The sequence below is a fragment of the Hibiscus syriacus genome, unplaced genomic scaffold (assembly GCF_006381635.1).
Source record: "Hibiscus syriacus cultivar Baekdansim isolate YM2019G1 unplaced genomic scaffold, ASM638163v2 tig00111127_pilon, whole genome shotgun sequence".
Taxonomy (NCBI): domain Eukaryota; kingdom Viridiplantae; phylum Streptophyta; class Magnoliopsida; order Malvales; family Malvaceae; genus Hibiscus; species Hibiscus syriacus.
In genome coordinates, this window is record NW_024062988.1 from 361,720 (window position 1) to 386,519 (window position 24,800).

General features: G+C 34.9%; 2 protein-coding genes and 1 pseudogene across 2 annotated transcripts; 1 reads left to right on the plus strand and 2 right to left on the minus strand.

The window, feature by feature from the left end:
- Positions 1-836: 836 nt before the first annotated feature.
- Positions 837-3,003, minus strand: LOC120154266 (double-stranded RNA-binding protein 1-like). Its single transcript, XM_039166069.1, has 3 exons — positions 2,829-3,003; positions 2,053-2,315; positions 837-1,937 (listed from the first exon to the last, which is right to left on the minus strand). The coding sequence occupies exons 1-3, from the start codon at positions 2,851-2,853 to the stop codon at positions 1,110-1,112; spliced, it is 1,116 nt and encodes a 371-aa protein (XP_039022000.1). The 5' UTR covers positions 2,854-3,003; the 3' UTR covers positions 837-1,109.
- A 3,860-nt stretch (positions 3,004-6,863) lies between these two features.
- LOC120154279 (NADPH--cytochrome P450 reductase-like) lies at positions 6,864-13,379 on the plus strand. Its single transcript, XM_039166075.1, has 18 exons — positions 6,864-7,009; positions 7,119-7,362; positions 9,501-9,577; positions 9,676-9,733; positions 9,845-9,928; positions 10,059-10,095; positions 10,445-10,514; positions 10,738-10,932; positions 11,022-11,114; positions 11,301-11,523; positions 11,646-11,729; positions 11,855-12,006; positions 12,097-12,193; positions 12,348-12,497; positions 12,577-12,654; positions 12,780-12,902; positions 12,988-13,101; positions 13,267-13,379. Exons 1-18 carry the CDS (start codon positions 6,864-6,866, stop codon positions 13,345-13,347), a joined length of 2,106 nt encoding a protein of 701 aa, XP_039022006.1. The 3' UTR covers positions 13,348-13,379.
- Positions 13,380-14,675: 1,296 nt separating this feature from the next.
- Positions 14,676-24,232, minus strand: LOC120154280 (annotated as a pseudogene).
- Positions 24,233-24,800: the final 568 nt, after the last annotated feature.

Genomic DNA, 24,800 nt, shown 5'->3' on the forward strand with positions numbered 1-24,800 from the left:
AAAATTAATTATAATACAAATTTAATGGTAAGCTTCGAATCGGATATTGTCCAACCTTTATTATTATTATTACTAATTTTATTATTATTAAAATTATAAAAATAATTTTATTATCATAATTATTATAGCCAATCGTACTGTTTCCGAGCAAGTTAATTGAGAGGAAGAAATACTAGCAAACACGTTGAACTCCATTAGTTTGACCAAATAAACTCCCTGCTTTCGATTTTCATTGAATAGTATTTGTTAACAATAAATAAAGCACGACTCGTAGAACCAACATGGCTTCTAACTCGAATGTATATAAATATGAGGGCTGTCCGATCATGGTAAAGGCACAAGGGTTTACCGTTTGAGTGTTGTTCAGAACAAGCTCAATATAAAGCGTAAGAAAAGAGTAGTTCTTGGTGTCTTATAATGGCGTCGAAGTTGAAAAACATGATACAATTACCGTGGCCTTGCTTGGGCTGATTCTTGGTGTCTTAGCCCGCTCATCTGTTCATTGGCGGCACGAGAGTTTACACGAAGAGAATGGAAGCAATTCCCGACAACAGTTTAGTGGGTTTAATGTTCTTAGTTCCTCAACCAATTAACTCAACATGAGTCTCTCTGAGAAAAAATTATCAAATAGGAGAGAGAATGTAAAGCTCCAAACTATTGCTTATGGTAAATATCAACGAAAATCAACCATGAGATCCAATTCTTAGCGGATTTTATGCAAGTTTATCTTTTTTAACTTGTGAAGTAAAAAAATTATCTTTGCATGATGCAATAAACTGGTATCCATTAAGGTAATGCTCAGATGTGAGAAACCAAAATTTTAAGCATACAACAGTAACAAAATGAAACTGCTTTTCATTCTTCAAAATGTTCAAAACCCACAATAACAGCACTCATATCTGAACCCAGCTACAATTTCCCTAATTTCCAATAAGTTATTATAATAGTGAAGATAAACGCTGATGCACAAAACAGTTCACTCCAATTTGCTAATTGTGCAAAATTCACATGTCTGTAAAGAAGCACATACCTATTCCTTCCCTTCCATGTTTTCTCTAACCGCAAAATCAAATCCGGACGATTGAGCTACCATCTACTTTTTCTTGAACCTACCCTTGGCCTGCATTTGCATGGATCCTTTCTACTGCCTGGTTTTTCTGACCCAGAGAGGGGTCATCCATTGAAGCTATCTTGTTGCGGTCAGTCAATTTAACCAAATCAGTTGGATCATCATAAACAATAGAATGTTTATGTTCCATGTATGGAGCCTCATGATTGCCGTAAACAGAATTCACAGCTGTTAAAAGCCCATTTTTAGAATTATCAGCAACCTGGTGAGCCAATGCAACATCTGCAGAAGGCATATCTCGCTTGCATGAGTCACTCTCTATCTCTATATCTTGGGAACTCCCCCTAACTTCTGTACCTAGTGTTTCCGAACTCAGTATGGCAAAAGAATCAGTATGAACTGATTCTGGTTTTAGCAGATCATTCGAGCCAATGGCCGAAGTTCCAGTTGTTTTGTCTTGAGAAGGTCCATCATTTTTCCCATAGTGTTTTCTTTTAAACATTTTCTTCTTGTACCGGGCTTTCTTGGCCTTAAGAACTTTCAAAGTCTCATCAGGATTACTAGCCGTCTCTGTTGCCCTCTTTCTGCAAGGAATAACCATTAACTGAGAGTTGTTGAATGCCTGATTAGATGATTCCGATGTAGTCGACTGAATAGCCAGTAAAGCAATTCTGGCAGCTTTGATCTCTGCTTCTTTTTTGGTTTTTGCTGCAGCTCCAATATACCGAATGCCTCCAATCTCAACAGTACATGAATAATGAGGCAATCGCCCCGCTGATTCATCCTTCTGGCACTGATATACGGGCATTGCATAATTCATCTTTTGCGCATACTCCTGTAGTAGATTTTTGCACAAACCTGTCTCGTGCTGAAGCAGAAATCCATAGAACAAGATAGTTCAGAAAATCCAAAACAAAGTTACGTAATAAAGGAAAATGCTAAGCACTAACCGAATTTCATAATTAAATCACAATAAAACTTACAACAGGTTGAGAGATGCTTTCATTGATTTCACCAGCCTTGCACAACTCCCTGAGAGCAACTTCAGCAGCTGAATGCTCTGCTGCCTTGCGATTAAAAAATCCGGGCAAAGAATCATATCTAACATTATTTACTGTCACAGTTGAGCTAAACGACGGTTCATGGGAAGGGCCTTCCTTGATAGTCTCATATACAGGTGTAGGAAGGCCCGCTTTTTGCGCAAATTCCTGCAATTGGCTCTTGAAAACATAGCAATTGGAAACACCTGGAAACAATATTTGAGTAAAATAAGTTGCAGTCCCACTTAAATGAGGTATGAAGAATTCTAAGGAACAATACATTAAAACAATCAGCTAGAAAAACACAATTCCAACATTGAATCGATATATCATAGATCTCAAAGAATTATGATCTTTGAAAATCTTCAATGGGTCTGAAATCTTGAGTATTCTAGGAAAATCATAAAGGAACAATCCTCTAAAACAATCAGTCAGAAAACCACAACTCCAACACCCACCCATAATCTAGAGCTTGAACAAAACCTAGACAATCATAGCAATTAAACTCTTGGATTCCCCGAACAACATGCCGTCTTTCACAATTAAAATTCACCACTTACAATCTCATCCATGATAATCTGAAGCAAATTCAAGCTCAGATAAACAATAAATTTGATTCAAAAGAATATCCATTCCATTAGTTTGGAAGGAAGATAATAAAAGGTGAAATTTAGCAAAGAATTCCCAGCAAGAAAAATAAATGAAAAATTATGTATTACCTGAGAAGTTCACGTTGGTGGGCATGGCTGGAAGTGATTCTTGAGTTTTTCACTTGACTGAAAAATCGAAAGAAAAATCAAACAAAATAAACGTATTTGGGTGGGAAATTGGGGCCGCACCCTAAAACTTTCTTAGCAGTATGCAACACACTGAATGAAAGGGTTTGTGGAAAACTCGCGTCCATGGTAGTGTTAATTAAGGTGAGAGATCAACACCATCCACGATGTGAGACTGGGGTTAATCGCACGGCCATTAATTTTTTATTTTTCTTTTTAGGGTAAAATATGTAAATAATTCCCTAACTATGGATCAATTTTTATCAAGTCCCTCTATTATAAAAAATATATAAAACAAACATTCGACTTAAAAAAACAAGTTGATTTTTTTGTAATTTTTTGATTAATTTTTAATGAGGAATGATGTATCAATTAATAAAATTAGCATAATAATATAGTTAGCCAACAATTTCTATTCTTTATATAATTTTATTTTAATTGTAAAAATTTAACTTTCAACATTTAGATGTTACAATAATATATTTAGTCCCGTTTGGTGTGGCTTTTTAAACGCACTTATGGTTAAAAAATTAGTTTTAATCGTAAAATCAATGTCAAACGGGTTAAAACTAAATTGCGGTGGAAACGACGGTTTCAAACTAATTGCAAAAGCTATAATTTGTAGTTTTTTCATTTTCAATTTTGTGTTTAAGAGCAAATTATAATTTTATCCTTATTGATGTATGAGCTCCACTCAATTATGTATTTATATTTTGTTTTAATAAATTAATATCAACATCCTTAAAAAATAATTTATTACTTAATAATTTGTTGTAATTATTTTAAAATAAATAAAATTCATGGTTTATATATATTAAAATATTAATAATTTTATTTTATATTCATGTGTTAAAAAATATTAATAATATATTTTTAATAAAATATTTTATTTATAAAAATATTATTAATGAGTTATCTTAAAATATTTTTATATTTTTATTATAGTTTAAGTGATATATTTTATATATCATAATATTAAGAAGGGTAAATATTATTATGATATATAAAACTCACTTTTTAACAACAATCTCAAACAATTAAATTTTAAATTGCATTTTTAAATAACACTTTTAAAAATTCTTTTCTACCGCACTTTTAAAAATCTATATTCAAAAAACATGCCAAACTGACCCTTAGTAATACTATTTAAAAGCACTTGTAGTTAAAAAATCATTTTGACCGTAAAATTATTGTCAAACGGGTAAAAATTAAAAAAAATTGTGAAAATAATGATTTCAAACCAACCGCAAAAACAGAGATTTCTAATTTGTTTCATTTCCAACTTTATTTTTATAAACAAATTTATATTTTTACCATTACTAATGCATGGACTCCACTCATTTATCATGAAAAATAACTTTGAAATTCAATTTATTTTATTAATTATATAATTATATTTTATTTTAATAATTTAATACTAATATCTTTAAAAAATAATGTATTGCTTAATAATTTATGTTAATTACTTAAAATTAAATAAAATTTATGATTTATATATTAGAATATTAATAATAAATTATTATAAAATAATTTTATTACAATTATATTTGTTATTTGTATTTTTTTATTTTTATTATAATTTAAATTGATATATTTCATATATAATAATATTTTTAAAATTTTATTTATAGTATATATCTTTTTATTTTTAAATGGCTAAAACGATAAAAATATCATTTAAATTATTTTATTTTAACTTGTTAGCTAAAAAAATAGAAAACACTAGCTGCATTGAGAAGTGAGAACCCTAGTTACGTGAAAAATCCTAGCATGACCTTAGCTGCATTGAGCTTTGAAGAGTGATTGGCAGTGAGACGATGGTAATTAGTGGTGCGACGGTGGTCAACGGTGGTGTGACGATGGTGAGACCGGCGCAACGATGGTGACGATGGAGGAAGAACATAAGTTAAAGAAAAAATTAAAATGGAATTAAAGATCGGGCAGTAAAAAGTTTGGGGATTTATGATCCTATGGCAGCATTTGTATAAACAAACACCACAAACGTATGGGTCTATTGCGGCTTGTGGAACACAAACGCCACTAGGTTACGAGTATATTGCGGCGTTTTATAAAAAAACCACTTTTTATCATTTTATAGTGGCGTTTTTACTACAAACGCCACAAAAATAAATGTTTTTGTGGCGTTTTTCCATAAATGCCGCCATTTACCAGGCTCGTTGTAGTGATAGCAACATTTTTATATAAAACACCACCGTTTAACACTCTATAATGGCGTTTTTATCATAAACGCCTCGACCTTTGTCATTTGTGGCGTTTTCTCATTAAACACATCTATATATAAAAAATGTAATGGCGTTTTCTCTTAAAACACCGCTAAAAATGTCGTTATAAATCTGTTTTACTGTAGTGAAAGGTCGTCCGTCAGAATCAGTGGTGAGTCTAGGTGCTCCGTCTGTCCTGGAAAGATCGGGTTCTCTCTTGACGTTTGAGGATCAGTAGGCTACGAAGGCAGGCAAGCATGAGGAACCAGGGGTGTCGGTCTTAGATGTGCATAACATGATTGTGAAGATGGAAGGAGTCGTCAATGCTGGTTGGTCAAGTTTATCGAAAAATTCTGATTCGACATTGGTAGAGACGCACATGGCTCAGGTAAATGTTCTGCATGCCTCCATGACTGTTAATAAGGTGGGGGTGGATCTAAAAATAGTGTTGGACTTGGGTTTAGTTCGAATAGATATATGTACCTTTTATGAGATTATCCCTTTGACGTACGAAGTCTTCGAAAATGACATATATGCAAACAAATTATACTAATAAGCAGCTAAAACAGCTTTAAACTTAATGACGTCTCCTTTATTTTTTTCATTAATTATTTCAATATCAAATTATTATTTTATAAAATTTTCAACTTGATTTGAAATAAGACTGAAAATGAGATTTTTACTATAATAACATTTTTTTTAATTCCAAATCATTTGAGCATTGGCGGATCTAGAAATTGAAAAAATAAGGTCCAAAATTTTAATACTCGATTCTAAAAAAATTGGGTGCACAAATTTTCTTATTTTTTCCTATTCTAATTAGTAAACTAAACTAAATTTAATAATTTTCTTAAAATAATGGGTGTGCAATAGCTCCTCTACATAGTCATGTATATCCGCTCCTGCATTTGAGGTTCAAATAATTTTAGGGTCGCATACTATTTCAAAACAGCCCTTTTATTTTAATTTTTGTGATATTAAGTTTATCTCTGACGATAAACTTTTGTAATCATTTTCACTTCATTTTTTATAAGTATGAAGTCCATAAATCAATTTTTTGTTGTTGTTTAAAGAGCACGAACTATAGAGGCAAGACTTGTACTATCCAAGTCACTGTAGAGCAGTTAGACACTATTAAATCGTATTTAGACACTATACAAGTTGATATCCAGTAAAAACTTTCTATAATTCAACAATGAGGATTGATGTGATTTCTATTTGCTCGGTGAATGATCCTTTTGATTTGAGTCTTTTAGGAGACCACTAATTAATATGCGATGCGTCAATATTGGGGCATAGGATTTCTTTTTGTGATTTTTTTTCTGTAGGGTTTCTATAATGTAAGATCCAAATTGTTAAACTAAAACTGTCTGCACATGTTAATAATTTGATGTGCACGATTTAAAGACATTTGACGCTATATTTGAATCTATATTTAACTTTTAATTAATAGGAGAGATAAAAAATTATTGATGTAATGTTAGTATTTTAGATGTTTAATTGCAATTATTTAAGATATAAATATTATTGAAAGTTTTGAACAAACAAATGCTTAACGCAATTAACGTTTGAAGAAGAAGAAGAGTGTGTGAAACAGTGGGAAAAAATCTAAAGAGGAAAAAATGAAAAATAAAAACAGAAAAGAAGATGAAAAGACAACCTTTTAATTTGCATTTTTTGGTGCGCTGTAAGAATATGTTGGACACGGAAAACTGAACCCAGGAACGAACACCCCCCCCCCCACAAATAAAAAGCCATGTGGACCCCTGATTTTGCTCTCCTATATGTTCTCGGGTCAATTTCATCCCTCTCTCTCTTTGGGTCCCTGTCCCAAAAATACACGCTTTCAACTCCACCATCTGTAACTCTGATCACTCTCGCCCCGAATCTTCCATTTGTTTTGTAAAAAAATTATTTACTTTATTACTTTTGAAATTATTCGGGGGGTTAAAGATGAGTTCGAGCTCGGATTTGGTGAGTTTTGTTGAATCGGTATTGGGAGTGTCGTTAGGCGATTCGGTAACGGATTCTATTATAGTGATCACCACGACGTCGGTAGCGGTGATTATGGGGCTCTTGGTGTTTCTCTGAAAAAATCAGCTTCTGAACGGAGTCGTCATTTGAAACCGTTGGTAGCTACTAAGCCTGTTTCACTCAAGGATGATGAAGATGATGACGCCGCTATCGCTGCCAGTAAAACTAAAGTTATCGTTTTCTACGGCACCCAGACGGGAACAGCAGAGGGATTTGCTAAGGTAAGGTGACGTATGGTCGGCATTAATCCCTTGAAATTAGAGGGAATTGAAATCTAATTCTACCACTTTCTCATGTTTGATTCAAATTTTCAAAGGGAATTGGAATTTCTCATGACTTCAACTTTTCATTAAATGAGGGAAAGTGAATTCCATCCAAGAATTGATTAAATTCAATTCTCTTATTGGAGGGAATTGAAACTTGACCATACTACCTTCATCAATCTTTTGGTAATTTATTCATATATTGAATAAAAATATTTTTTTATTATTTCGGTTCGGGTTTCTAATTCATATATGTGAGTCGGGTCGGGTGAAACTTTATTTTGGTCGGGTCGGGTCGATTTTTTAAGTGTGATATTCGGGTCGGGTCGAGCTCGGGTTTACGGTGAAAAATACCCGACCCGAAAATATATATAATTTTACCTTACATATTTAGGAATAATTACAATAATACCCCTCTATATATAATTTTTTTTCTAATTAAGTCATTGTTTTTATTGAATAAAAATAATTTTTTTATTATTTCGGGTCGGATCGGATTTCTAATTCATATATTCGGGTCGGGTCGGGTGAAACTTTATTTTGATCGGGTCAGGTCGGGTTTTTTTTAAGTGTGATATTAGGGTCGGGTCGGGTTTAGTGTGAAAAATACCCGACCCGACCCAAAAAATATATAATGTTATCTTATATATTTAGGAATAATTACAATAATACCCCTCTATATATTTTTTTTCCAATTAAATCATTGTTTTATTGAATAAAAATATATTTTTTATTATTTCAGGTCGGGTTTCTAATTCATATATTCGGGTCGGGTCGGGTGAAACTTTACTTTGGTCGGGTCGGGTCTCGGATGGAGGTTCCCTTGTTCTCGGGTAAGGTCGGGTGGACCAAAACTAGACCTAACCCGACCCATGACCGTCCCTAATTAGGATGATTTTAACTTATAATGTTTATTAGCATGATTTTTATAATTTATTAAAATGAGTAATTAATTAATAAAATTAAAATTTATTTTTTTTAAAATTTTTATAATATATTGCTACATGTAATTTATAAAACAAACTATAAAATTAAGTAAAAATAACAAGAATGACAATCCTGTCATTTTACATTATTAAAATTAAATTCATCTGACATATCTGTGAACCAAACAGAATATAAAATTAGATTTTAATTCAAATTCTTGCCAATTAAATAGAATATAAAATTAGATTCTAATTTGTGACAGATTTCAATTCAATCATAAAAAACTCTACCTTGTGAATTTTGCAACAGCAAAGTTCTGATTTTGATTGCCGTGTACGGTGATTTGATTGATTTGTTGAAAATGCAATACTTTTTGGCTGTTGACTACTTGAGTGGGCTGATACCTTTTTTTTATTGAAAATCGGAACATAACTGATGTCAATACTGTTAATTTAGCTTAGAATTTTAAATTTTTAATCACCGATTCGTTGTGGAAAATTGGGTTGTTGGTATAACTAATTACACGTACAGATCTGGATTATGAAGTAGCAAAGAGATTATGGAAATGATTTCTTTCAAAGTTAATTACTTATGAAGAGATTTAGGGGTAAAGCCAATATTTGAAGTTTACTGCCCCTCTTGTACGGTTTCAAACATTTTTGGGAATGTAACTGAATGTTTAGTTATATCAAATTAATTATTCATAGGCAATTTACTGGCAGTATGGATTTGCTAAGTTTTCGTGTTTGTAGCTTTCTGTCACTCAGAGCTTAAAGAAATCGGGACTTGACTATAGATAGAAACCTGTCATCAATAATTCTTGATGGTACAGCAAATTGTGGCAAATTTAGTTACATGGAGAGTGTCTTTTTTGTTTTCTCCTTTTCTGATAGTCGCTGTAACACTGGGCAACAAATCGATGTGTGCTTGGCACATGGTAATGAATGATTGGAAGAGGCGCCTGTTTTGATTTAAATGTTCTTTTTTTATATGAGAATTTCGTATTGCAGGCTTTAGCAGAAGAGATCAAAGCAAGATATGATTAAGCAGCTGTCAAAGTTGTTGACCTGGCAATGTATAGGGAACTATTTTGCTACTTTGTTTTCTTACTTGACAAAACGGTCTAGTAAATACTATTACGTCCATTAAGTTGTGTATTCTCATGTTAGGGTGATTATGCTGTGGATGATGAACAATATGGAGAGAAGCTCAAAAAGGAGACTCTAGCCTTTTTCATGGTGGCCACGTAAGATAGATTCTTGCTTCTACCGACACTATTCTTGGTTGTTTATTTGTTTTGGCATTATATTATGGGGTATTTAATGTAGTTGAGTATGATTGTAGTTATGGTGATGGTGAGCCAACCGATAATGCTGTGAGATTCTACAAATGGTTTACTGAGGTTGATTGATACTTGAAAAGAACATTCAAATTTAAATTTTGTATCATGCCGGCATTGCTTTTTTATTTATTTATTTAACACTCATAACTACACTGTTTTATTATACTTCAGGCAAATGAAAAGCAGCCCTGGCTTCAACAACTCACATATGGTGTTTTTGGTCTGGGTAACCGTCAATATGAACATTTTAATAAGGTAAACTGCACAGAGAGACATAGGACCCACTCACTGAATAAGGCACTTAAGGTTATGCAATTTGCTTTGATTGCTTGTTTTTATCCTTTACAATTGTTTAATCTGGTTTGTTGGTCCTTTTTGGATGTAGATAGCAAAGGTGCTTGATGAGCAACTTTCTGAACAAGGTATTTTTCTATCTTGTTTTGAGATTTAAGCCTTCTGATCTAATTGATGACATTTTTCTTACTAATGACCGTGGAGTTGGAAATTCAAGGCCAGGTGCAACTTGGGAGGTCCAGGATGAAAATTTAGTCAAGGTTTCTAGGGTACCATAAATATAAGCATATGCCATTTCTTTAAAATTGCCTAAAGAATAAGATTTTGGAAAATTGATTTCACGATTGAGCTATATCATTTCTTTAACAGTAAACAAATAGCTGATAGTATATCCCATGCGTTCTTTGCATCCAACTTTACTCTCTCGACAACTGAGGGTAGGATTGTTAACTGGATGCCTTTTTCTTCTGTGAACAGGTGCTAAACGTCTTATTGAAGTTGGTCTTGGTGACGATGATCAATGTATTGAAGATGATTTTACTGCATGGTATGTAATCTTCTTTCAGTGTTTCTATCTTCTTTCAGTGTTTCTCTATGGCTGTCACCCATCTTGTTGTCTCGCTCAAATGATTCTGTTAATTTTTTTTATTGAAGCTGAGGCATGATCTTAACAAAGTGATGATGGCGGTTTTCTTGGGACATTACTTCAATCTTGTTCTTTTTAGCTTTATTTAGATGATTTTTTTTTAACTTTTAGATTCTTCCCTTAGGAGAGAATTGCTTTGGCCAGAGTTAGATCAATTGCTTAGAGATGAAGACGATGAAAATACTGCCTCTACCCCATACACAGTTGCTATTCCTGAATACAGAGTAGTGATTCATGATCCTGCTGTGATGCACATTGAGGATAATTACTCTAATCAGGCAAATGGGAATGCTTCATATGACATCCACCATCCATGCAGGTAATAGGTGTATTGCGATGGTTTTCAAATCCCTTCTCCTTCCGCTTTTATTTCCTTTCTGAGGTCACTGTTACATGATTTGCACACAGGGTTAATGTTGCTGTTCAGAGAAAGCTGCACAAGCCCGAATCTGATCGCTCCTGTATACATTTGGAGTTTGACATATCAGGGACTGGGATCACGTAAGTTCACAGCTTTGTTATTTTTGTTACTATAAATTTCAAATTGATTTTCTGTGAACCAATCTCTGTGAAAGTTGTATACATTAAGTGCTTTGGGCCCCATAGATTTTGTTTAACAAGAATAGATAATTTGGGCTTGTGATTTGTGATCTTATTTTCTTCCAATAATAAGTTCAACTGTCGCAGATATGAAACTGGAGATCATGTTGGTGTTTATGCTGATAATTTTGCTGAGACCGTTGAGGAAGCTGCAAGATTGTTGGGTCAACCTCTGGATTTGATATTTTCTTTACACACTGACAATGAGGATGGCACACCCCTTGGAAGCTCATTGCCACCTCCTTTTGCCAGTCCATGTACACTTCGAACAGCATTGGCACGATATGCAGATCTCTTGAACCCACGGAAGGTAAACCACCCTCAACCGACTATTTCTTTTTTCTCAAATCAAAGTAAAAAGTTTCGAGCTGATTTCTGCTCACATTTTTTACTTAATTGGTTTCTTTGTTTTGAAACTATTTTTGTGGTCAGGCTGCTCTCATTGCCTTGGCTGCACATGCCACTGAATCCAGTGAAGCAGAAAGGCTTAAGTTCTTATCATCACCACAGGGAAAGGTTGATAAGTGCTGCTGTTGTTTTATCCTTTTTGCCTGTTCATGTTTGACACTCTATTTTCTTATGTTCCTTTATTTGTTTATGTGCTCGTGTCCCTTTTAAAATGTCTTCTTTTTTTTTCCCAGGATGACTACTCACAATGGGTTGTCAGCAGTCAGAGAAGTCTTCTTGAAGTTAAGGCCGAGTTCCCATCAGCAAAGCCTCCTCTTGGTGTATTTTTTGCTGCAATTGCTACTCGTTTACAGCCTCGTTATTATTCTATCTCATCCTCCCCTAGGTTATTGAATTTATCCCATCTGTTTTACCCGTATGCATTATTACGTTATACCTAATATTTATACGAAGGTTGCTTGCTTGCTTTGAGCAGGTTTGTACCCCACAGGGTTCATGTAACCTGTGCTTTAGTTTATGGTCCAACTCCAACTGGAAGAATTCACCGGGGTGTGTGTTCAACATGGATGAAGGTATTGATTATGTATCTCTTTTGTTGCTCTTCCCTTTCTAATAATTCATTCATATTGTCTTTTATGGAAAGATCGCTCATACTATCTATGTGCTAGAGACATTACTTAGGCTTTAATGACATCTGACACTGTACTGTATTGAAAACAAATTCAGAATGCAGTTGCTCTGGAGAAAAGCAGCAATTGTAGCTCTGCTCCTACTTTTATAAGGCAATCTAATTTTAAGCTACCAGCAGATCCTTCAATTCCAATTATCATGGTTGGACCTGGGACCGGATTGGCACCTTTCAGAGGGTTTCTACAGGTTTGTTACTTTCTGTTTTACAGGTTTCTTTTATTTTAGAAAAAGAAGAAAATAACTTGTACTAAATTGCTGTTTGCAGGAAAGAATGGCTCTTAAAGAAGATGGTGCAGAACTTGGTCCATCTATACTCTTTTTTGGATGCAGGAATAGGCGAATGGTTAGGATCTGATTCTGATACTAATAATCTTTTAGAAATGATATTGGCATGTCTTATTATAACCGGCCTACGTTGCTATTTGTATTTAGGACTTTTTTTATTTACTTTCTTGGCAACTTTTGTAGGATTTCATTTATGAGGATGAGCTCGAAAACTTTGTGGAGCGAGGTGCCCTGTCTGAGCTTATTATTGCCTTCTCGCGAGAAGGGCCACAAAAGGAATATGTTCAACATAAAATGATGGATAAAGTAAGTAGTAGAAGTTGGAAGAACAGAAATTGTAGTCTGATATACAACTGTTGCATTGTAACATCTGTTGCTTCCATGTTCACAGGCGGCGCATGTATGGAACCTAATATCTAAGGGAGGATATCTTTATGTATGTGGTGATGCCAAGGGTATGGCAAGGGATGTTCATCGCACTTTGCACACTATTATTCAGGAGCAGGTATCGATCTCCCTTGTCAGAAAACCTTATATTTTTTATCAAGTTTTTCAAGAATGCCTGTAATGATAGTCAACTGTTTCACAATCACATCCTGAAAGTTTTTGTCTTGTTACAAGCCAGTGTCCCCCGTTCATAAATTTCCAAAAAACTGTCAACAAATTTCAGGAAAGCGTGGATTCGTCAAAGGCAGAGTCTATGGTAAAGAAACTCCAAATGGAAGGACGATATCTTAGGGACGTGTGGTGATGGCTGCCCATTTTCATTTTATCCACAGGCCAAATATGGTGATGAATTTAACTTCATTGCAGAAAGCTATGATGGTCATATAAGAAAGCAAAACTGGCTTCTTCATATTGTAAGAAGTGGCATCAACTGCTAGATGTTAATCCACCTTTAATCTTTAAATAGAAGGATCATTTATTTTTAGACTTTGCCCTTCCATTCAAAGTTGTAACAGGGGAACAGCGACTTACAGAGGATGTGAAAAACATAGTTGTCATTCCAGTGTTTGTACTGAATAAATAAATTTGTAAAATAAAACAGGATTTTTTGGCTCTTATTACCATGGTTTCTTTTCAACTGTGATCACTTAAATGGTTAAGTAAACACTGGGAAATATATGTAAAGTGTGGCACTGTGATTATTTATTTATATATATAAAAGCAGGATTTAAATGAATTTTACCGTAAAGAAATCCATTGGTATTTGACATTGCTTATGGGAGTAAAAGTGCTTCATTACCACACTGATACGAGTCGACATAAATTTTATTTTCATTTTATTAATAAGATGATAAATATCTGTCGCTATTAGTTCTGACACTGCGCTTGAATTATTGAATTATTTTTAATTGAAATAATAATTATTTTGATAAAAAATTTAAATGTTGAGAATTCAATAAATTAAAATCAAATTAATGAAATGCATAAATTTTTAGAGTATAATTATTATTGTATCAGGTGGTTATCATTTTCGTTAAATCAATGTTAAAAATCAACTTAAAATAATTAAAATAAAAATAACATTAAATATAATATTTATTAAAAAATTAGTGCTAAATATAAAAACAGATAAAATATAAATAGTTTAACTTAAATACTTTTTTATCCGTTAGTAGGATAAATTTTAATCTTTTAAATGTTATTTTTTTTTTGTGCATAAAGAATTGTCCGTCCACCTCTATTGGTAGAGCACAAGATTCTTAATCTTAGGGTCGTGGGATCGAGTTTCATGGTAGGCAATTCATAATTTAGAGGTCTCCCACAGAAGTTGTTCTCAATCTGGTGTTGAGGACAACCTACTATCCTACCTCCCTTTATCCTATTATATATGGAAAAAATGATCGACTAATTTTCTTTTTTTGGTACATAAATGTTATTTTGCAAATTAAGAGTGCGTAAAAACTACTCAGCAATACAGGTCACAGCGTAATCAATCTCATCCGTCTTTTAAACTGTCAGACAACGTCAAATCAATCAACACTTTCCAAGGATTCCAACTACTCATGTTGGATCCTTTGTGGTACACAACCAAAGGGATTCCCAAAGGGATTCGAAGCCAAAAGAAATAAAAAGATGAACGCGAGGTTGTTAGTGAGAGTGTAGTGGTGAATAATGTACACCAATAAATGGCCAGTTAACGGTGGCAGTTCTCTTTCCCTTCTGAACTTGATTTTGGAGCCAGGGCAGCTGGTCCTTTGCTGCTGGATTCATCCTGTTGACCAGCATTTCTTTCCCATAGTAATTTGCTGCCATTTGATCTCATTGCTCTTGGTAACTTCAAAGGGATGGTATCCGATTCAATTGGGCACAAGTTATCTGCACTTTTGGGAGGTTCATGATTTTCTGGCTTTTCCGGTGCTGCAACATTCTCTGGCGGAGCAACCGGAACCAGCTGAATCATTGAGTTCCCCATTTCTTTCTGCGGTTAGGCCTTGGTGCATCTGATTTAACCTGTCAAAATATAAGCAAACTCACTGACAAGACATGATTATGCGTAAATGGAGTGTCAAAAACATGTCTGAATATGTTAAGAAATTATACCACTGTGTTTCCAATGTCAGAGAGTGCTTTTCGCTTTGTAGGGCAGTCGTCATTTGTTTCAGCTGTCTTGTCACCGCCGAATGCATCCTGGAGTAGCATTGCACCATGAGCAACGAGGTTATTGGTTTCGTTATAACCACCATCATTTGCTTCTGCTTCTCGGTTGGAGCACTTGACTGAAGAGCAACCGCATGACTGCCCACAGGAACCTCCGTTTGCTCTGCATTGGCACTTCGATGTTTTGCAGGAAGACTGCTTAGTGCTTACTGCAACTGCAACATATCCCATCAATTTTCTCACTAAACCTCATCACTACATCCCTTGTTTTCTAAGTCATTGCTATCTAGTTGGTGCGCTGCCAAAACCCAAGTTCTAGATCTTGAAACTCTTTTCTGTATCTGCTTTTTGCCTGACTGCACCCACTCGTCGTCGTCGTCGTCATGCGCATCCATACCCGAATGTTCAGATTCAGATATATCCATGTCCTCGGAAAAGATCATTGAGTTTCGGTGTTCCTATAATAATACTTTAAGTAACAAGTAGATGGCAATAGAAAGTTAAAGAGGAGGGGAGTGGAGTTTACCGGTTTCCGCTACTCATACTTATGTCTTTCGCCACTAAAGTCAGGGATGCTAGAATCCATGGTTCCTTCAATGGAATGCTTAGTATTTACATTCTGTTGAAAGATTAATAACATAGATTCAAAACTATAGACATATTAAAGGAGAATATGGAACAGATAATTGCTAATAATCAACAGACATAAAGTGATACCTTCTCATTGAAGTTAGATTCAATACAAACAGAAAAATTACAATACTAACCTTCACTTTCAGTTGATGAACAAGATCAACCTTCTGTGCCTCAAGTTGTCGAGCCAAGCTACTAACTTTCACTACTTTTTCCTTTACATCTCTTATTTCCGCATCCTTCTCTCTGCAAAGAACCTCTTCTCTCTGCAAAGAACCTCCTTCTCTCGCAATGAACACCTTCAAAGAAGGGACGGCAAATTATTAATTGACACAAATAAAAACAAGATCCGTGTTGGTTAACTACCATGATAACAAAGCAAAAGGTGCAGCAAATCAATTGGTTAAAGAATGGAAATGGAACTATTAGCATGCAAATTTTCTATTTGGAAATATGCATTACCTTGAGGTTGATGCTAAATTGAATAGATAATTCATAATATTTTTTGCATCGGCAAGAGACCGGACATGATTCCATCGTCCTCTTCCACTGAATATACGTTCACGTTCTTCAGCTTCAGACAGTTGTGAGGCCATAGAGACCAGAGTGTTAGATGTAGCAGCAAGCATGTTTTCTAGAACAAAAATCCTTGAGTTTCTCGCACCGGGAGACAGTGTCTCAGGACAGTCTCTGCATTTGGTAGCATTAAAGGAAGTATTTGATTATTTGGTTTACATGATAATATGTAGAAAAAAAAAGAACTATTCAAATTATGAAGAGCATATATAAAAGCAAAAGTTCTAACCTTAAATTGCCACGTTTAAGTATCTCAGCTCCTTCCTTCAGTCTTGCAACCTCCTTGGCCATTTTGGCCCTCCTATATATTGTATATACAGAATATTATTTTAATAGATTCAACAACATTATAGAAAGAGTCCATAAGAAAGATTTCACTTCCTAGTTGGAATCTTATGAATAAGAAATTGACAGAAATTGAACCCAAATTGCTATATTGAAACAAGGATTCCATGCCATAAAGAGAACTCACTCTTCCATCTGTCTTTCGTATTCAGAGCGTACTTCATGTACCCGTACTGTGACCTCTAGTTCATGCTCAATTGTCTGCATTATTGCCTTGAAAAGCAAGAAAAGTACTCTACGTCATAAAAGAGTCGCTTGGTACATGCATAAAAAATTGAAATAAAACCCAATCATGACAGTACAATAACATATGTTAGACCAAAAAAAATTTCTAAGCAATTCAGAACAAACTATTAATTCTGTAAGTTGATCAATACCTGAACTCCAGGACCATTGCCATTTCCAGCACCTGGACATGAAAATTTATTGTTATCGAATTATAGGTACAAGACTACAAAAATAAACTGCAACTCATAAAAGGCTCCTAACTGGAAGCTTCACGTGAGGAAGCCTTTCGAGATTCAAGAAGTTCCTTTAGCCTTTTCGTAGCCATAGCAGCCTCTTCACTCTTTCTTTGCAATACCTAACGCACATACTCATTTCTCCTTCCCTCTTTCTTAAGCTAGTTATCAAGAAAAAGTGAATAATTATAAATTGAAAAAAAAAAGTGTTGCTTGAATTATCTAAACCATAAAACTCCCAGAATTTTAAATAGGAATCATATATCATTTGCTTCCTCATTTCTATCTTTTTTTCATACGTATCAACACAATTTCTACTTAGTGCTGACTGTGAATCTGAGGAACAAATAACAACTAGATTTTCTTCAACATTCTAAAGCAACAACTGCTAATAGTTTTTTTTTATGCAAGAACACAGCAGCTCAAACCTAATATCTCAACCGCCCATCCCACCATTACCACTCGGCAAGCCGAAAGATACAATTATTTTCAATTTCAAACTAATATAACTTAGATGAGAGGTATTGACACGAAGAAACTAGAGAGGTTAAGAGTATAGCATAATTCAGTAATCACAAGAAAACATCACATATATCAATTATCAAATGATTACTATTCAGATAATATGCTAGATGCTAACTGCAAAAAGTACATAGCTTAAAGGTGCAGCCAATAACAAATATCTATTACTAACAAAACCATGAAGTAAAACTTGCCAAAAAAATTTACACATATAGTCCTCCAAGAGGTTGTTGCAAATAAAAAAAACATATATCCTATGACAAAACCATGAATTAAACATGCAAAATTTAGAAAAAATAACCTCAGTGACCAAAAATCTCATATAATATACGATTTTAACCAACTTTTTCCGGATTTGCCAAAATGACCAACAAAATCACAATACGATCGCTAATTCGCAACGCGATCTCCATTATCTCAAATCAGTTTCCAGATTCGCAACGCGATTATTACTATCGCAATGCGATTTTCCAATTTCGAATTGCGATTTTCCCAATTCGCATTGCGAATAAGTAAATCGCAATGCGAATTTGGAAAATCGCAATGCGATACTGACTATCGCAATGCAATTTTCCTAATTCGCATTACGATTTACGTATTCGCGTTGCGATTTTCATAATTCGCAATGCGAATACGTAAATCGCAACCCGATTAAGTAAATCGCAATGCGAATTAGGAAAATCGCAATGCGAATACGTAAATCGCAATGCGATTTACATAGCGTCATTCGTATTAAGGCGCATTTTTTTTTCAAATTCCAAACACGAATTTTTTCTTAATATATCGGAAACTGAACCGTCCACAGTAATCGCAACTCATAACCTCAAACCTAAAATCACAACACTCAGTCTCATCTCCATCTCTCACTCTCTACGGCGAAATCCGTCCCCATCTCCGAAGATTTCCGTCTCCATCGCCGGCGAAATCCCTCATAACCATTCACGGTCAGAAATCCCTCACAATCATTCAGAAATGGAAAATCAACCTCCGATGGTTAGTTTTTTTAATTATTTTTATTTTAAAATTTTTACATTATTTTAGGTTTTTCATATTGAAATTGATGATAAGTTTACTGGTAATTTCAATAATAGATTAACCATTTCACTTAGATTTCTTATTAAATTCATTCGATTGCTGCCAATACTGCTAAACTGTTTAGTATTTAACCCTGTGAAGTTAGTATTTGTCTTTGTTTTGTCTTTTGGTTGAAGTAATGCAGAAGAAGAATAGTTTCGAGAATGAAAATCGCAACGCGGAAATGACTATCGCAACACGAAATGAAAATCGCAACGAGATAATCGCAACGCGAAACCAAAATCGCATTGCGATTTTCATTTCACGTTGCGATTCTCTCGTTGCGATTTTCATTTCGCGTTGCGATTCTCTCGTTGCGATAGTCATTTCCGCATTGCGATTTTCATTCTCTCGTTGCGAATTTCATTTCAACCAAAAGAAAAAACAGTGTTGCAAATTTTAGTTTCAAGAATAAACTACTATTTATGTTTATTGTTTTTGGTATATCTTCACAGTGTAGTTTTTGGTATATCTAACTTGGTATGTTTATTGTTTTTGTAGAAATTTTTTTCGGCTTCATTGACATTAAGGAATAAAGTTAGCCTAGCCACTACAATTGCTTCGAAGCTTTCACCTGCACAAAGAAAATTGTTTGAGGAAACCTGCTTCGGGCCATGGCTGAGAGTACAGCATCCGGGTGGAGATGCTTCTGGCGACCCCCTCAACAATTCCAAGGCATAACATTTGGCTCTCCAAGCTTGAGAATATGATATACTAATCTTGAACCGAGCATTCATGTCAGTCATAATTTCATGTCCCCGATATACCCTGCCATTCAAAAACATTAACTCAGCCAGAAAACCACCCAACACCTTTTTGTTTGCCTGTCTATGATGAGGAAAAACTTGGGTTCTTGAACATGTATGTTTATCAATAAAAGTCCTAACTTGAAACATTTCGCAATCTTTTATCCTCTTTGCAATCATACGCCACGTACAGTTTTTGTCAATCATACACCTTGTTTCGAAACGATCTTTGCTTGATTTGTTAACTTTTAGTTGATAGCCATCTTCCACACATTTCGTATACAAAGCTATCTTCAAGTCTTCCTTTGTATCAAAACAATCATCTTTCTTGATACGAATAACTTTTGTGTAACAATCAACTGCTTTCTTTACCAACTCTTCTTCCGGTAGCTGAAGTAATTTTGGCATATTCCAGTTATACTCCCGTGGCATTTTCTTTTCTTCGGGGACTTTTTCTTCTTCTTTTTCTTCTTCAGGATTATATGAATTACAGAATGGATGTTCAACATGTTCATTCACAGTCGTAACTTCCTCCTCATTATCATCAACAACATCTTCCTCGGCAACGGCTGTTTCATCATCAAAATTCGGGTATTGACCAATATCAAAATCATTACACGCAGGGTTTGTTTCTTCTTCTGAAACACCATCAAAATCCGAGTATTGACCAATATCACAGTCCGGGTATTGACCAAGATCAAATTTCGAATACTGACTAGTACTCACAATTTTTTCTCTTGGCTCATCATCGTCTAATTGGTCAATACGAAAACCGGAATTTGGTGCTGAAAGTTGATTGGGATTTGGATTAGAGAAAGGTTGTGGGTTTTGAGAAAAACTTAGTTGATTACTACCCGCTACTGACCCAACAATACTACTTCTAGGTTCAACAACATACAATGTAACATCATCACTTGAAACACTAATGTAAGCAATGAATCGTTCAACATCTTCATTGTCGGTTAACAAATAAACTTTACAATTTCTCTGATAAGATAGCCTAAATCCACTTAGGGGCTCTAAATTCAATTTCTTTGAAACACGTAACATTAGAGTTTCATAAGTTAACTTTTTTAATGACAATTTTAGTTGAAGATTCATGGGTAAAGGCATATATTGTAAAACACCATGAACATTCTCCCGTGACCCTTCAAAACACAAATCTATCCAAACATGATCAACATTAGATGATTTCATGGTTGTAAATTAATTTACTAAACAAACGAGCTGCGAAACTAAGACCTGTTGCCGGATGGGGAAGGATGTCGTTGGATATAGGAACGGATGTCGCCGGAGAGAGTGATAGATGGAGATGGAATGAGTTGTGATTTAGGGATTTAGGTTATGAGTTGTTGCTGCTGCGTAGATATATACACAAAAAATTTGTGTTGCGAAACTAAAACCTGTTGCGAACTTTGAAAATCGCATTGCGATTCTGTATTATCTCGTTGCGATAGTCAGAATCTCATTGCGAAAATCAGAATCGCGTTGCGAAAGTCAGAATCGCGTTGCGAAAGTCAGTATCGCTTGCGATTTTGTATTATCGCGTTGCGATAGTCAGTATCGCATTGCGATTTTCCAAATTCGCATTGCGATTTTGTATTATCGCGTTGCGATAGTCAGTATCGCATTGCGATTTTCCAAATTCGTATTGCGATTTATTTATTCGCATTGCGAATTGGGAAAATCGCAACGCGAAATTGGAAAATCGCATTGCGATAGTAATAATCGCGTTGCGAATCTGGAAACTGATTTGCGATAATGGAGATCGCATTGCGAATTAGCGATCGCATTGCGATTTTGTTGGTCATTTTGGCAAATCCGGAAAAAGTTAGTTAAAATCGTATATTATATGGGATTTTTGGTCACTGAGGTTATTTTCTCCAAAATTTATTACATTGCGCATAAACATGCAAGTTTTATTGCATTGCTTATAAAAAATGCAAATTGTAGTCTCATATTTGTATGTAGCTGAAGAACCTCTTTCTCTCGTGTTGCTTTCCACAACCTAAACTGCTCAGATTCTTGCTTGATCTTATGTTGCAGTTGAACCTAAAAAATGGACATATGCATTGGTATTGGTTGCAAGAATCCTATGCTACTTTGCAGAAACAATTTCAGTATTTACGATGAAAATATGAAAGCTAAAGATTGAGATTCACCTTCTGAGACTTGATTCTGTGAATTTCATCTTGAAGTCTCCTTGCTGCTTCATCACTTCTTTGTTTCTGTCTCAAAAGTTGAGCTTGGGCATCTTGCTTCCTCTTCAACTCGGTAACCTGCTAAGCAGAATATTAATCCAGAAGCTGGAAGCTGCTGCTGAGAGGAGAAACAAAATCCAAAACTCACTTGTGCCTCAAGGGCATTCAACTTCTGAAGGTATTATTCTTTCAACTTTTGAGCACCATCATCAGAACTAGAAGAAATATTGGCAAGATTATTTCTGAGGTCCTTAATTTCTTTCTGTCGGCTGACAAATAAAAACAGAAGGATTTGGTATTACATTTACAGGAAAATAGTAATCACAGGAAAACACAAACTTTAAATAGAATAATAACCTGCAAAGCCCTTTTCTCTTGCTCCAACTCATTAACTTTCTTTTCATAATGTTGTTTCAGAACTGAAGTGTCGGAACTTGCAAAACGCTTCATTTCAGCCTTAAAGGAATAAAAGGCTGTTAGGAAAATAACTGATGGTTTTGCCTCCACAAAGGAAGCAAAAGAAAAAGAAAATCCTCTGAATGTTTCAGTGACAAATATTATGGAATATTTCCATGCACTAATATCAATAAAGCAAAATGAAAAAGAAACTCAATATATACCTCTTTTTGTTCATGAGAGTTAGGGGTATAGTTGACATGTCAAGAGTCGAGAGTTCTACGTGGTCTTTCGAGACATATATGTAATTCTGTGGAACATATATGTGGTATTTCGGTACACTTATTTGGTACATTATATTATGTATATGGTTCTTAAGGAGTGGTCCTTCAGGACATAGTGGTCATTCGGGACATTTCTACGTGGTCCTTCGGTACAAAGTCTAAGTGCCCCTAGTGGGATTTTATACGAGTTGTGGTGATAACATATGTGCACAACCTCTATAGACTCACAAATATGTAGTTCTCACATGTGTACATGGGCCATTAAAAAGATACTACATGAGAAAACTTTATGTTATATTATATGTTTGTTTGGTGATATGATATCGTATGATGTGTATGTGTTAAAGATAAGAATAAGATGATAAGATAAAAGGGATAAATGATAATAATATATAATACGGTTATTAAATAAATGATGATATGTGTGCATATGTGTAACTATTACATAAAAGAATATATGAGTTGGTATGATATGTATATGTATGTATTTATGTTGTGATGTATAATGTATTTGATAATTTAGTATGATTATATGAAGTGTGCATAGTAGGAATTAGTATTGAGATTTTATATTTAAGTTAATTAATGTCTCACTAAGTCATCGACTTAGCGTGTGAGTGTTTCACACGTAGGTTTCGAAAAGTGAAAACAAGGGATCGAAGATTAGCAGGTCAGGTCAACTTCTCCTTCCTAAAGATCATATCATAAGAGTTTTGAATCATATGTATTTTGTTATATGAAATGTAGTTGTCATGAAAGATAATGACTCCTTGACTTTTGATTGCTGCTCAAAGGGGCTGATTTAGTGATCAGCCGGGTGCTTGAGGGACTTTTGAGATTGTCTGGGAAGGAGCTCGGACAGCTTGTGTAACAAGTGCAGGATCGGGTATGGTGGGTAGCTCATTCTGTGTATCAGCAGGAGATTAATAAAAACAAATATAGGATTAAAACTAGAATTTTCAATGTGAACACCACTCTTTGGGGAGGTTGGATTCGTTGTTTTTGGGTGCTATGTCGTTGACGTTTTCCAATAAGCATCCAAAGGCCAACGGCTTCTTCGAGGGCAGGTGACGGTAGCTCTTGATTTGGCGTTGGGGTAATCTGGTCAGAATTCACTGAGGGGTCAACAGCATTAGATTTTGGGCATTGATCTTTAGCATGGCCATAGAAACCGCAATCAAAACAAACAATAGGTAAAGATTCATATTCCATAATCTGTATATGGCCATTGATGGAGAGTTTAGACACTAGAGGCTTCCTGAGATTGATATTAATCGTCATTCGAGCAAATCATCCTCTTCAACCATTGTCAATTTGATAATCAATTTAGATGATAGAGTCAATTCTGGAGTCGATAGATTCAATCATACTTTAATAACATGTAATCGACAGTCCCAATAGCCTGACCCAAGCCATGATTCTACTTGGAAAAGATTGAGAGGAAGGCTCTACTGTCAAATAGTGCCTGATAATCGTCCATGGACCGTCGTAAAGGACTTTGAGATAGTAATTATGTAAGAACTTCACTAAAAAGTAGTTGTGTTCAATATCAATCAATTTTATCGGATGGGACGACTTCCAAATATTTGATATTCGATTTTGAAGAGCATTATAACCAACTCTTTGACCTAGGACTTTGACGACGAAGGTAAGATCCATGCTTTTAATGGCAAGGTCACGGACTCTCTCGAAAAAGTTGATGTAAGGGATTCCATCCGATTCTCCCATAGAGAAGTCTTCATCAAAGAGATCGATGTCTTCATCATTGATATTCGATATTCTCGATATCACCATTTGAAAGACCTGAATTGCCCACAATCACGTTTTTGTAAGAGATAGCCTGTTTCGGAAGGGAAGGTTCATCACAGTCCATGGAAGTGTGAGGGGTTGAGGAGGGGGATCGGACGGGTCCAACATCAGGGCATCACAACGGCAAACCTTTTTCGGATCCCGATGATCAACCAGGTTTCTGGTGACCAGGTTTCCGGTGAGATCCGGGAAATCATGGAGGAAGGGCAGTAGGGATTTTCAGAGAATTTTCAGAGGTTTCCGTGTTTTTTTCAATGATACTATCAAATATTTTAAATCCCAATTTTATTCGTTTCACCCTCTTACCCAAATCAAAGCTTCAAAATTAGAATAAAAGGGGGAAATAACAGAACATAAAAGACAGGGAATTTCGTTGGTTCTTGTATAATATAAGCTATAAAAGCCAGAAATGTGTCGAAAACTATTCAACTACTGCCCCTTCTTCGTAAAGTCTAAAAAGCAGCCGAATACTATTTGTTAGATTTGGGTTCCTAGCATCATGAGGTGCAAGACAAAAACCATCCAATCCTGGTCATACTTACAAAAAAATGTC